The 15297-nt window shown below is 41.8% G+C and overlaps 1 protein-coding gene across 2 annotated transcripts in view; it reads left to right on the top strand.

Annotated features, from left to right (window-relative positions):
• The window catches only part of REPS2 (RALBP1 associated Eps domain containing 2), a 153831-nt gene that overhangs the window by 84759 nt on the left and 53775 nt on the right, over positions 1-15297 (top strand). For both annotated transcript variants that reach the window (XM_040424742.1, XM_040424743.1), the window contains exons 8-11: positions 6664-6806; positions 10366-10442; positions 12080-12157; positions 13971-14037. In XM_040424742.1, the coding sequence (XP_040280676.1) occupies positions 6664-6806; positions 10366-10442; positions 12080-12157; positions 13971-14037 (365 nt within the window). The remainder of the gene's footprint in view (positions 1-6663; positions 6807-10365; positions 10443-12079; positions 12158-13970; positions 14038-15297) is intronic.

A 15297-nucleotide genomic window follows, 5' to 3' on the forward strand; every position in this document is an offset into this window, starting at 1 on the left:
TGCCCCTCATTGAATACCTTGGGGTGTCTTCTTTCCAAAATGGGGTCACATGTGGGGTATTTATACTGCCCTGGCATTCTAGGGGCCCCAAAGCGTGAGAAGAAGTCTGGTATCCAAATGTCTAAAAATGCCCTCCTAAAAGGAATTTGGGCACCTTTGCGCATCTAGGCTGCAAAAAAGCGTCACACATCTGGTATCGCCGTACTCAGGAGAAGTTGGGGAATGTGTTTTGGGGTGTCATTTTACATATACCCATGCTGGGTGAGAGAAATATCTTGGTCAAATGCCAACTTTGTATAAAAAAATGGGAAAAGTTGTCTTTTGCCAAGATATTTCTCTCACCCAGCAAGGGTATATGTAAAATGACACCCCAAAACACATTCCCCAACTTCTCCAGAATACGGCGATACCACATGTGTGACACTTTTTTGCAGCCTAGGTGGGCAAAGGGGCCCATATTCCAAAGAGCACCTTTAGGATTTCACAGGTCATTTACCTACTTACCACACATTAGGGCCCCTGGAAAATGCCAGGGCAGTATAACTACCCCACAAGTGACCCCATTTTGGAAAGAAGACACCCCAATGTATTCCGTGAGGGGCATGGCGAGTTCCTAGAATTTTTTATTTTTTGTCACAAGTTAGTGGAAAATGCTGATTTTTTTTTTTTTTTTCATACAAAGTCTCATATTCCACTAACTTGTGACAAAAAATAAAAACTTCCATGAACTCACTATGCCCATCAGCGAATACCTTGGGGTCTCTTCTTTCCAAAATGGGGTCACTTGTGGGGTAGTTATACTGCCCTGGCATTCTAGGGGCCCGAATGTGTGGTAAGGAGTTTGAAATCAAATTCTGTAAAAAATGACCTGTGAAATCCGAAAGGTGCTCTTTGGAATATGGGCCCCTTTGCCCACCTAGGCTGCAAAAAAGTGTCACACATCTGGTATCCCCGTACTCAGGAGAAGGTGGGGAATGTGTTTTGGGGTGTCATTTTACATATACCCCTGCTGGGTGAGAGAAATATCTTGGCAAAAGACAACTTTTCCCATTTTTTTATACAAAGTTGGCATTTGACCAAGATATTTATCTCACCCAGCATGGGTATATGTAAAATGACACCCCAAAACACATTCCTCAACTTCTCCTGAATACAGAGATACCAGATGTGTGACACTTTTTTGCAGCCTAGGTGGGCAAAGGGGCCCATATTCCAAAGAGCACCTTTCGGATTTAACAGGTCATTTTTTACAGAATTTGATTTCAAACTCCTTACCACACATTCGGGCCCCTAGAATGCCAGGGCAGTATAACTACCCCACAAGTGACCCCATTTTGGAAAGAAGAGACCCCAAGGTATTCGCTGATGGGCATAGTGAGTTCATGGAAGTTTTTATTTTTTGTCACAAGTTAGTGGAATATGAGACTTTGTATGAAAAAAAAATCAAAAAAAAAATCATCATTTTCCACTAACTTGTGACAAAAAATAAAAAATTCTAGGAACTTGCCATGCCCCTCACGGAATACCTTGGGGTGTCTTCTTTCCAAAATGGGGTCACTTGTGGGGTAGTTATACTGCCCTGGCATTCTAGGGGCCCGAATGTGTGGTAAGGAGTTTGAAATCAAATTCTGTAAAAAATGACCTGTGAAATCCGAAAGGTGCTCTTTGGAATATGGGCCCCTTTGCCCACCTAGGCTGCAAAAAAGTGTCACACATCTGGTATTGCCGTACTCAGGAGAAGGTGGGGAATGTGTTTTGGGGTGTCATTTTACATATACCCATGCTGGGTGAGAGAAATATCTTGGCAAAAGACAACTTTTCCCATTTTTTTATACAAAGTTGGCATTTGACCAAGATATTTATCTCACCCAGCATGGGTATATGTAAAATGACACCCCAAAACACATTCCTCAACTTCTCCTGAATACAGAGATACCAGATGTGTGACACTTTTTTGCAGCCTAGGTGGGCAAAGGGGCCCATATTCCAAAGAGCACCTTTCGGATTTCACAGGTCATTTTTTACAGAATTTGATTTCAAACTCCTTACCACACATTTGGGCCCCTAGAATGCCAGGGCAGTATAACTACCCCACAAGTGACCCCATTTTGGAAAGAAGAGACCCCAAGGTATTTCGTGATGGGCATAGTGAGTTCATAGAAGTTTTTATTTTTTGTCACAAGTTAGTGGAATATGAGACTTTGTAAGAAAAAAAAAAGAAAAAAAAAAAATCATCATTTTCCGCTAACTTGTGACAAAAAATAAAAAGTTCTATGAACTCACTATGCCCATCAGCGAATACCTTAGGGTGTGTACTTTCCGAAATGGGGTCATTTGTGGGGTGTTTGTACTGTCTGGCCATTGTAGAACCTCAGGAAACATGACAGATGCTCAGAAAGTCAGAGCTGCTTCAAAAAGCGGAAATTCACATTTTTGTACCATAGTTTGTAAACGCTATAACTTTTACCCAAACCATTTTTTTTTTTACCCAAACATTTTTTTTTTATCAAAGACATGTAGAACTATAAATTTAGAGCAAAATTTCTATATGGATCTCGTTTTTTTTGCAAAATTTTACAACTGAAAGTGAAAAATGTCATTTTTTTGCAAAAAAAATCGTTAAATTTCGATTAATAACAAAAAAAGTTAAAATGTCAGCAGCAATGAAATACCACCAAATGAAAGCTCTATTAGTGAGAAGAAAAGGAGGTAAAATTCATTTGGGTGGTAAGTTGCATGACCGAGCAATAAACGGTGAAAGTAGTGTAGTGCCGATTTGTAAAAAAGGGCCTGGTCTTTAGGGGGGTATAAACCTGTGGTCCTTAAGTGGTTAAGAGAATCTTTCGGTTCAGGTAGTCCTTGGTATGCCCTGGCTTCAGCAACACAATCCGGTCATTAACTGGAGTTCGGGCGAGTTAGAGAGATGGGGGCCTAACTGTTGTTCTTGCTTAACCGTAGTTCAAGCTGGGGTTTCATCAGATATTATTCCTCATTTTATTTCTGATTATTCAGATGTTTTTTCCACCACTGAGACAGATACTCTCTCTCCCCATAGGTCTTATGACTGTGTTATCGACTTGGTACCCGAGTCCAAATTTCCTAAAGGACGGATTTATAATCTTTCCGGCCCTGAGCGCAGGGCCATGAAAGACTATATCCAGGAGAGTCTCAAGAAGGGACATATTAGGCCCTCCACCTCTCCCCTGGGAGCAGGATTCTTTTTTGTTAAAAAGAAGGACGGTGGTCTCAGGCCCTGCATTGACTCTAGAAATTTTAATAAAATCACTATTAGGAATCAGTATTCCATCCCGTTGATTCCTGATTTGTTTAACCAGATTTTGGGTGCTTCGTGGTTTTCTAAATTTGATTTGAGAGGAGCGTATAACATAGTTTGTATTAAGGAGGGAGATGAGTGGAAAACTGCTTTTAATACTCCAGAGGGACACTTTGAGTATCTTGTTATGCCATTCGGTCTTTGCAATGCCCCATTGTTAGAGAACTCATCGGCAAAGTTATGTTTATCTCGATGATATTCTTGTCTTTTCACCTGACTGGGATTCTCATGTGTCTCACATCAGATTGGTTCTTAAAATCCTCAGGGAGAATCATCTGTCCGTTAAATTAGAGAAATGTTTGTTAGGAGTTCAAGAGATTCCTTATCTCGGCTATATTCTTACTTCTCATTCATTTAAAATGGATACCAGTAAGGTTCAGGCTATCTAAGACTGGGTAAGACCATCCTCCTTAAAGGCACTCCAACGCTTTTTAGGATTTGCCAATTTTTACCGTAAATTCATAAACCATTTTTTGGTTATTGCTAAGCCCCTTACTGACTTAACTAAAAAAGGTTCTGATCTGGTTAACTGGTCGTTGGAGGCCTGTCGGGCCTTTGATACCCTTAAAAATTGTTTTCAGATGGCTCCAGTCTTGGTTCAGCCCGATACCGACGAACCTTTTATGGTGGAGGTTGATGCATCAGAGGATGGTGTGGGGGCCATCCTTTCTTAGGGGTCTTCTAACCTCACTAATTTAAGGCCATGCGCCTTCTTCTCTCGTAAGTTCTCTCCTTCGGAGAGAAATTACGATATTGGAAACCGCAAATTACTGGCCATAAAATGGGCATTTGAGGAATGGAGGCATTTTTTAGAAGGGGCTAGAGACGGTATTACTGTCCTCACCGATCATAGGAACTTAGTGTTTCTTGAGGCGGCCAAACGCCTTAACCCTAGACAAGCCAGATGGGCCCTGTTTTTTACTAGTTTTAATTTTTCGGTTACTTTCAGACCAGGTAGTAAAAATATTAAGGCAGATGCCTTATCCCGGAGTTTTAATGCCGTCCAACCTCCTGACACCCCCCCGGAACCCATCTTGCCGGCAAGCATCTTTGTGGCAGCAATTTCTGCGGATCTTTCCTCTGAGATTCAACGGGCTCAGCAACTTGCTCCTCCACAAACACCGGCAGATAAGTTAATTGTTCCTGAGTGCTTTCGTTTTCAATTATTGGGTGAATGTCATGACTCCATGCTCTCTGGTCATCTAGGTATTGCTGCCACTAAGGAATTGCTGCTGAGGTCTTTCTAAAGGCCCGCTTTGTCTAAGGATGTACGGTCTTATCTTTTGGCTTGCGATGTTTGTGCCAGGTCTAAGACCCCGAGAACACTTCCCGCTGGTGAACTACAACCACTACCCATTCCCTGCAAGCCATGGTCTCACATTTCCATGGATTTTATTTCTGATCTGCCCCCTTCTGAGAGGAAATCAGTGGTGTGGGTAGTGGTTGACCGTTTTAGCAAGATGGTGCACTTTGTTCCTTTAAGTAAGCTCCCTGATGCGAAGACCTTAGCATCCTTGTTCATTGAACATGTGGTACGTATGCATAGTGTCCCTGAGAATATCGTCTCTGATAGAGGCGTTCAGTTTGTTTCTGGAGGGCTTTTTGTCGAAGATGCGACATCTCTTTATCCTTTTCGTCTGCTTTCCATCCACAGACCAATGGTCAGACGGAACGGTTAAATCAGGCAGTGGAGCTTTTTCTAAGGTGCTATGTATCACATAACCAACTCTTATGGGTGAGATACCTCCCGTTGGCAGAATTCGCTATTAACAATCGAGTTAATTCTTCCACGGGGTGTCTCCTTTTTTTTGTAACAGTGGTTTGGATCCTCGCTTTTTTTCTAGTCCCTCTGTATCCTCACTTAACCCGCAGGCAGATTCTTTTACCTCTAGACTGTGCACAGTCTGGGTACAGGTTCAAATGAACCTGGAAAAGGCCCAGGAAACCCAGTGTAAACATGCCAATAAGAGACGTTCCAAGGGGGTAAATGTTGTACTCGGCGATAAGGTGTGGTTGTCGACTAAGAATCTTGCTTTGAAACAGTGTTCTAGAAAATTCTCTCCGCGTTTCATTGGACCATACAATATTATTGAAGTTGTTAACCCAGTGTCCTTTAGACTTAAGCTACCCGACTCCTTTCGTATTCATGATGTGTTTCATAAGTCGTTGCTTAAGAGATATGTGTCACCAGTTGTTCTGGTTAAAAAACCTCCTTCACCTGTGGAGGTTGAAGGTCAGGAGGAATTCATCATCTCTAGAATTATTGATGTTAGAAAGGTTAGGAACTCCTTTCAATACTTGGTCCACTGGAAAGGCTATGGACCCGAGGAGAGGTCTTGGGTCCCAGCTACTAAGATCCACGCCCCAAGAAGTTTCATGATGAGCATCCTGGGAGATTTGTACCCAAGGGCTTGGGTCCGGTGGCCCCTCGTAAAAGGGGGGGTACTGTAACGGGGCGCCGAAGGCGGTCTCGGTCTCCCATCAGCCGCAGACCTGCTGCTTGGCTTCGGGAGCGAGTATCTGTGTTCAGCCTCGTTCCCAGGGCGGCTTTTGCTAGCTGGGAGGCTCCCTGCTCCTAGGTCTGCCTTGAGCGCCGAGCTGATCACTCGGTGCTCGACTTGTTTGTCTGTCGGTCATGTGACGCTGGCCATGTCACATGACCCTCACTCACTACTATAAATACAGGCAACCTGCTGGCTACAGGTTGCCTGTGATTTTGGTCCCTTAGGCTGTGTATTATTATTATTGTTATTTAGCTAACCTTTGGATTTGACCCTTGATCTGCTTCCTGACACCTCTTCTGCCTGCTCCCTGAACCTTGACGCCCTTCCGTTTTTGGTGGTACCTTGCTTGTTCCACCTCTCTGTCCGCTCTAGTGCTACCTCTCATTGGCTGTCCGCTTCCCTGCTGTCTCTATCTCTCTGCTTGCACTTACTCAGGTCAGGGACTGTCGCCCAGTTGCGCCCCGTCATCTAGGGCGGGTGGTGCAAGTAGGCAGGGACCGGGTGGCAGCTCAGGGGGTGCACCTCCGCTCTATCTTTATACCCGCGACTCTACCCATTGACAACCTACACATGAATTCTATCTGGGACAGTAGACAAGAAGAACACAGCCACTACTAAAGGAATAGGGCAGACAAGCAACATGTCCAGGCTCCATCCAGTGAAGGACTTAGTTTACTCCATTGACTGTAGATTTTTTTTTTTTTTTGTGTGGACATTTTTCAATGCTGCAATTCCTGTTTCTACTAGTATATATAGCAATAGTGCGAGTAAAATATTGATTTTGGCTCATGCACCATATATAATAATGTTGCTGTTGTCTTTCAGGGACCTTAGTGATGTTGACTGTGATGGTGCTTTAACGCTCGCAGAATTTTTTGCAGCTTTTCACCTTATTGTTGCTAGGAAAAATGGATATGATTTACCAGATACACTTCCCAAAACCTTGCTGTCTGAAATACTTAAACCAAGTAAGTGACATTTTTCCCTGAAGGTTCCTCTGGAGCTTACCATGAATTTGGTCTAGTATTTTGTATAGTTCAATATTAAACATGTAGATTTCCATGTTAGTTCTTCACTTGGGGACATAAAAATAAAGGACAAATTATGTTTTTCTTATACGTATTCGGTACATTTAATAGTTCTCATTTATGTCAGTCAGGGGGTCTCACATATTTTAAAATTCTTTTAAATGTTTTACCCCACAGAGTAATAATAATTCTCAGTGCCTCCACAAAGTAATGATGTCTAACTTTGTGCTCTGTATAAACTTTTCATGCCCACTACAAAGTAATAACGGCCTGTGTGCCCACTAGAAAGTAACAGTGATCTTTAGAGACTAATATTGTCACTTTTTCATGACTGTAGACAGTAATAATACCTATGTATGCCCCTTTGTAGGTAATAATGTCCCTGAGTGCCCCCTAAAAAGTAATAATATCCATAAGTGGAGTGTCAGACTGAGGCGCCTATGGCCCACCAGTAAAATCCAATGTGGGGGCCAACTGTATAACTACATTCATATATTACCTGCTCACACAGCGTCATATACAAGATGATTGATTATGGAGACCCTTCTAGCGACTTTAAAAGGGAAGGTCCCTGGGGAAATATGATACTGGCTGGTCTGCCGCTGTACCTTAAAGTCATCTCAGCCACTTGATGCATCTACAATATTAAACTGGGTAGTTTTCTAAATAATCTACCTTTTGTTTATATGAACATAGGTTGGTTGAGATGCTGGCTATCTGTATATAGTCTACTGTGCCATGTGACACTTGTACAGGGGGTGGGGGACCGGGGGCCCATCGGGGATTCCCTTGTTCTCCTGTGTCCCAGTCCAAGCCTGCATAATTGCTTTATTAAATTTATGAGACACTTGTGCAGGGGGTGGGGGATCGGGGCCCATCGGGGATTCCCTTGTTCTCCTGTGTCCTAGTCCAAGCCTGCATAAGTGCATCCTTAAATTCAAGTGACACTTGTGCAGGGGGTGGGGGACCAGGGGCCCACTGAGGGATTCCTCTGTTCTCCTGTGGCCCAGTCTGAGCTTGTGTAAGTGCAAAAAAGCAATAATGCCCCTTAGTGCCCCTCTGGATGGCCTGACAACTCAAGCACAGCATCTAAGTCCCGCCACTGGTGTTGTGAAGTGGTGATGTCATCATGCCGCTGCTCGCACAGGGACACCTACATCATCTGTAATGTGAAAAAAAGACTAAACAAAATTAAAGATGAAGGCCTCGTGCACATGGCTGGGTTCGTATTTCAGCCCACAAAAAAAACAGATTCACAAAATAAGGACACCCTCCGGGTACATTCCATATTTTTCTTATTCCCATCATTTGAAAATGCAGACAAGAATACGAGTTGCGCTGAGATTTGCAGATTGGGCACACAGATCCAAAAGAAAAACAAAATGGTGTGTGCGCGGCCTATAGAAATGAATGGGTTAGTGTGAAAAGGAAACAGAAATTGAATAGGAATATCTCAAATTAACGTGGCTTTTTACCTAGAACAGCTTCTTAGTGAAGTCATATATTTAAAAGGTCCATGGTTCTGCAACATTTGAATTCTATCCTCATGCAGCCCTGTGTTTCCTCTGCCGATTATTCCTGTGAGGCAGCTGCTAGGCCAAAACGCATACAATGTATTAGTATTCAATAGCCTTTCTTTTGGGTGTTATTAACACAGCATAATGGTAAAATGGGAAATGTTTTATAGAAATAAAAAAAGGCTGACACCATCTATTTGTATATAATAAATTATGCATAGCACCCCAGATGCCAATCTGCTGGGTCGCTGTTCTCCAGCTTCATGCCATGGCATTGCCAGCTTCATGTCTAGAATGAGAGTTATAACATCTAACTGATTGGCAGCAGCAGACTTGTAATATCTCTTTGGATGGTGTATTATCATGTGCATAAAAGAAAATCGAGCAGAAGAATATTTACCTGTTGAAAATAAATGCATTTACATGAGTTCTGCAAACCATGCACCCTGTATTAAGGAACCTGTTTTAAAAAGGTAATACAAAGGTTATTTGCGCCGCAGTCTGTGACTTTTCCCCGCTCACGCCATGTCTAAAAAAAGGGACAGGACGTCTCATTTATCATTTTCTACTCTTGTTATAGGCATAGAAAATGGTCTAAATGTAAGCCAGTAAGGAAGCTGGCGGTGGATGCACCGAAGTTATGCAGAGGCCTACAAAACTTTGGCAGATTCACTGCCAGCGCAAGGGGTTTTTATGACTGGCGTCTAAAATGCCGGTCTTAGTAAATGACCCCTAAAGTTCTTATATGTGGCCATATGTACTCTAAATAGATATTACCATACAGTACTTAGATAATCCAATATACACAGACCAAGTAGCAGCCACAACACCTTAAAGGGGCTGTGCAACTTAAATTTTTTTTTTTACAGACCTCAGAGTGGCCAGACCCGTGGTGGTTATCAAACTGATCTGGTCCCCGTCTTTGGGTTCCGACTCCATGGTCGCCTCCGCAGGTCCCTGGTCCCTTGGAGTCAACATTGTGTTGATGGAGTTCACATGACCGCTGCAGCCAATCACTGGCCACAACAGTGACCTGTCACCCATGCGGTAAGTCACTGAGTCACTTGCCGCATGGGTGATAAGTCACTGCTGAAACGGTCACATGTCCTCTGTTAACAGGATGTTAATTCCAAGAGACCCGCGACCTGCAGAGATGACCATAAAGCGATAGAGCCATAACACAACGATGTGGACCTGGTAAGTATGATGACCACCATGGGTCTGGCCACTTTAATCCCTAAATGAATATTGACAAAATAATAACATAAAGAGACATAATAACATGAAATATATTGTCTAAAACATACTGCCTTACATAGGTGTAACTATAGCTGTAGCACTTGCTATGGGGCCAAGAAGTTGAGGGAGCCCAATCAGGTGCAAGAATGTTCTACCTTTTTGTGGGGAATGACAATATGTCAGATTTTTGCTATAATGGGTGTTTTCTGATATATGGTGCTACTATACACACCTTTAAAGTTTTATTTTATTTTTATCTTGCCCACTGCGGATGTGTAATATGATGTATTTATAGATGATAATGATCATTTACTTACCGGGACTGCGATGATCGGGCAGTCAGTGCCCAAGGATGCCTGACTGTGCCTGCTGAACCCACTTGCATTGCGGGTGGTAACCAGGCTAGGTTCACGTGACGAATGTATGGCAGGTGATCTGAGAAGTACTGTCCACTTTTTTACATCGGGGAGAGCATCACAGTCCTGCTAAGGCATTGATCATCATCTATACATAAATCGTATTACATTTCCAAGGGGAAAAATTTAACAACCCCCCGATAACCACTTTAATTTTCTTACACTAGGTGATGGGGGCCCTATGTTATTTTGCTATTGGGCCCTACGAATTATAGTTATGCCCCTACAGAGGAAATATTATCATAAAATGTGATCATTTAAAAGATTTTATACAGTCATGTATTAAGATGGGAAATATCACAAATATATGTATGATTCATTACACAGCACCTATAAGGCCTGCCACAGATGGTGTATATGAAGCATATCGTGAAACAAACACCGTTTGCTCAGCCAGGAAGGAGGTAAGAAACGTTCAGTCACACAGGCTAGGTCTTCACACTGTGGGGTTTTGGTGCAGTGATTGTTTTAACCAAAACCTGGAGTGGAATCGAAATAGAAAAATCCAGAAAGGAATCATCCTGCTCCTCTTTTTTATTTATTTTTATTTAACTTTATTTTGGTTGAAAAAAGACTGCACTTTAAGAACTACACCTACCAGTCAAACATAAATTCCAACTTTGCATTAGTTTTAAGTTGCCAGTAAAATCACCAACTCCGTCAGAAAGTGTCACCGTTGCCAGGAAAATCAAGCGGCAAGGATGTAAATCCCAATTCAGTTCCTGAAGCACATGCCAGACATGTCCGTAGGGCCAGGTTTACATGATTTATACCAAAAGAGTGTCCTTTTAGTATACTTTTGTTGAATAACGCTGATCACTACAGGGATATTCTGCAAACAACACTTGCTGTGCAGGATAACATTTTATTATGGTGGAGAACTCCCTGTAATATGGTACATATTAAGTGTATATGCTGTACCTGGATGGGTTTGCTTTAGTTACATTGTCCCTAATTAATATGAAGTTAGAATCTGTTACCATTGTTAGGGTACTTTCACACTTGCGTTGCTGGATTCTGGCAATCTGTATGCAATCGGATACCATTTGTAGATGGATCCGGATGCGAATCCATCTCACAAATGCATTGCAATGCCGGATCCGTCTCTCCGGTTGTCATCTGGAAAAACGGATCAGTTTTTCCGGAACACTTGGCTTGCATTAATGCATTTCAATGTAAAATAATGCCGGCATTCCGGCAAGTGTTCCGGAATTTTGGACAAAGAAAATACAGCAGCATGCTGCGGTATTATCTCCGTCCAAAAACCATACAGTGACTGAACTGAAGACATCCTGATGCATCCTGAACGGATTGCTCTCCATTCAGAATGCATTAGGATAAAACTGATCAGTTCTTTTCCGGTATAGAGCCCCTAGGACGGAACTCAATACCGGAAAAGTTTAGCGCAAGTGTGAAAGTACCTTAAGGGTACTTTCACACTTGCGGCAGAGGATTCCGGCAGGCAGTTCCGCGGACCGGAAGAACGGATCCGTCAATCCGGCATTCCAGCAAGTTTTCAGGATTTTTGGCCGGAGAGAAAACTGAAGAATACTGCAGTATTTTCTCCGGCCAAAAAACGTAAGAGGGACTGAACTGAAGACATCCTGATGCATCCTGAACAGATTGCTCTCCATTCAGAATGCATTAGGATAAAACTGATCAGTTTTTTTCTGGTATAGAGCCCCTAGGACGGAACTCAATGCCGGAAAAGAAAAACGCTAGCGTGAAAGTACCCTAATCTTATGTACCAACATTATGCCCCTGGTGACTCGGGTCACTGGATATTTGGAGCACGGACCTTATGTAGTAGTCGTGTGGATGTGTTTATGTGACTGCTGTATTTTCTATTAGCATCATATATATTTATAAAATCTTAGCACTATTTTGGCCAGTTTTTTATTTTTTGTAGAAAACTTTGGAAGATCCTCTTGTGGCCTTGTTTGAATAGAATAACTCTTATTTATTTTATTACATCACAATTGAGTTTATTCCATTTTAATACCAACCCTTCCTCCTGCGTCTGATTTTCTCTTCCATCCAGCTTGAGACTGTCTGTGAAGATCCTGCTAACTCAGAACCCCTGATCCTCTTTGATGTGGAAATCAGTAACGGCAAGCCAGTCAGTAATAATTGATGTTTTTATGTTTTTGCACTCCCACTGTATACACCAGTGCTCATTACAAGAATGCTTGGCACATTTCAAAGATATCATGAGCACAACCCCAGTGGTGTATACAACCTCTCCTCGATAGATGTGCTTCCATTGCTTGCAATATACTGTACCAGTCTATGGAAAGACTAGTACAAGCCAAAACATACTCCTTCCAATTTAATTCCACTGAGAGTTAGTGACCGTAGTTTAGAATTCAGATGGAAGCTTTAGATTATTCTTTCCTATTGGGTACATGGTGGTTGCACGCGAATCAACTGTGCCTCTGCATTCACGGATCATTGAGTTGAACCCTTTGGTTTTTGTAATACTACTGGTTTGGTATTTCATATGTAAAAGCAAAAGGGCACTGTGTTCTGTATAAATGAGAAGCGTGTGACACCATTTCTCTATTATTTCTCTATTAGGAATGCATTTTATGTGATAAAAATACACATATATAGCAGGAAAAAAACACAAGTCATGTTCAAACCCGGCCATTATATTTATGTAGGTTAAAGAACTTGATCACTCAGTTGACCATCCACCAGAAAGTATTAGTCCTGTTGGCCTTAGTAGGTTTTCTGACCTTTTAGTATATCACACAAACCTTGAATGGGTTCACAGTAATTGTTGATTATGTACTACCTCTCCTCTGACCTGAGGGTCCACCATGAAATCCCACAGAACAACTCATATCCAAGCAGTGAAGCCTTAAAAGGGGTTGTCTCACTTCCGCAAATGGCATTTATTATGTAGAAGAAGTTAATATCAGGCACTTACTAATGTATTGTTATTGTCTATATTGCTTCCTTTGCTGGCTGGATTCATTTTTCCATCACATTATACACTGCTCATATCCTGTGGTTACGACCACCCTGTAATCCAGCAGCCGTGGTCGTGCTTGCACACTATAGGAAAAAAACACCAGCCTCTCTGGTGGTCGGGACAGTGGGACCGCACATAGGTTAGTGCTTTTTCCTATAGTGTACAAGCACGGCCGCTGCTGATGGATTGGAGGGTGGTCGTAACTATGGAAACAAGCAGTGTATAATATGATGGAAAAATGAATCCAGCCAGCAAAGGAGGCAATATGGGTAATAACAATACATTAGTAATTGGCTTGTATTAACTTTCTCTGCATTATAAATGCTATTTTCTGAAATGAGACAACCCCTTTAATGGAAAACTAATATATCTGTTTTTGCTTCGCCTCCTAATTTATAGGTGTTTAATAAAAAAAAGGCCACCACTTTGATTCCCCACTACTCATGTTTCACTGCTGTTTTCATCCCTTGCTGCTTTCCACTTCTTGGACCTGGGTCAACACACAAGAAATGGCTTGGAATATCGTCGTCGCCAATCGCTGGCTGATGTTGACCCGCCTCAGCCAGCGATAGGCTGAGATGACATTCCAAGCCATTTCCTGTGTGTTGAGCCAGGCTGGCTGTGAGCAGTAATTAGCTGAGCGAGCATTACAAACCTGTGTATTAGAAATGAAGAGCAGCTGGGGTTGGGGCAGTAAGAATAGCTCTGGGATAATGCCGAGGCAACTAATACTTATTTTTAACCCTTCCGAGCCTTTTTTAAAAATTTTTTAAAGCTGTCCACAAAACCCCTTCATGACAAGCATTTATTTCCTTGATCCGGTATTTTTATAAAGTCTATAGCTTTTGCAATTTAATGGCAAAGCAATTGCTTTTAAATAGTAATAATCAGGACTTTAGTATTTTTTTTATGAATTAATACTTTGATCTAAAATAATGTTCTTTTCAAAAAATAGAAACCAACCACAGAAGCACCACCTGGTCAAAATGCGCTAAAGGAAAGCACAGTGAATGACTCAGGAGGTATAACATTGGTTTGATTGCAATTTTGCAGTTACTTTCTTTTTATTGATGATATTTTTTCTGTGTTATCATTTTTATATTCTCTATCTAAAGGTTTCTTTTACATATTCTTGATCCCCAAACGTGTCTCCTATCCCTACTCTTGGTAGAAAAGGACAGGGAGTTTTATGTTGAACATAACTCACTTTTTCAGGGCCATAGATCTCATAGGGCCCCATTGAAAAATTTAGTATGGGCCACACTGTTTCCCAGTACCTATGGCTCAATTTCTGATGAATTTACAATTTGTTGTATTAACCCCTTAAGCCACTGTGACATACCGGTACGTCACGGTGGTGCAGGGGATGTATGGAACAGGCCTGCTCCATACATGGCGTTTGCCGGCTGTATCATACAGCCAGCACCCGGCGACAGTGACAGGGAATGGCGATCATGCCGCCCCTGTCATATAACCCCTCACGGCCCCTGTGAGTGAAGGCAGAGGGATGTGGTTCCCTCTGCCTTCCAATCGGAGCCCCCACAGTAAAATCATGGGGCTCTGATCAGTTGCCATGGCAACCTGGATGCTGCTGAAGTGATCCAGGCCTGCCATGGCTTTCTCCATACTGGCGATTGTAGAAATCCTATTCACCTAATAGAGATCTATTAGGGTGAATAGGAGAGGGGATCAAACAATCCCCAAGGGGCCTTATAGTTAAAAAGTTGAAAACAAAACAAAACATTAAAATATTAAAAGTCTAAATCACCCCCTTTCCCAATTTTACATATAAAAACATATAGACAATAAAAAATACACATATTAGGTATCGCCACGTCCAAAAATGTCTGAACTATTAAAATATTGTTAAAAAATTCCTGTCCGGTAAACACATTAGCAGAAAAAAATTAAAAACACACAATTCTCAATTTTTTAGTCATTTTTCCCCTCCCCAAAAAAAAAGAATAACGGTGATCAAAAAGTTGTATGTACTGCAAAAATTCTGACAATAAAAGCTACAGTTCATTACGCCAAAAGCAAGCCCTCATACAGCTCTGTAAACCAAAATATAAAAAAGTTATGGCTGTCAGAAAATGGTGATGCAAAGAAAAGTTCAATTTTTTCAAAGGTTTTTATTTTTTTTTAAGTAGTAAAAAAATAAAAAATAAATACATAAGTTTGGTATTGCTGGATTTGTATTGAGCTGCAGAATAAGAATGTATTGTCATTTTCAGCGTACCGTGAACGCTGTGGTGTCAACAACCCATAAACTCTTGGTGGAA

This window comes from Bufo bufo, chromosome 3, assembly GCF_905171765.1.
Source record: "Bufo bufo chromosome 3, aBufBuf1.1, whole genome shotgun sequence".
In the NCBI taxonomy this organism is placed as follows: Eukaryota; Metazoa; Chordata; class Amphibia; order Anura; family Bufonidae; genus Bufo; species Bufo bufo.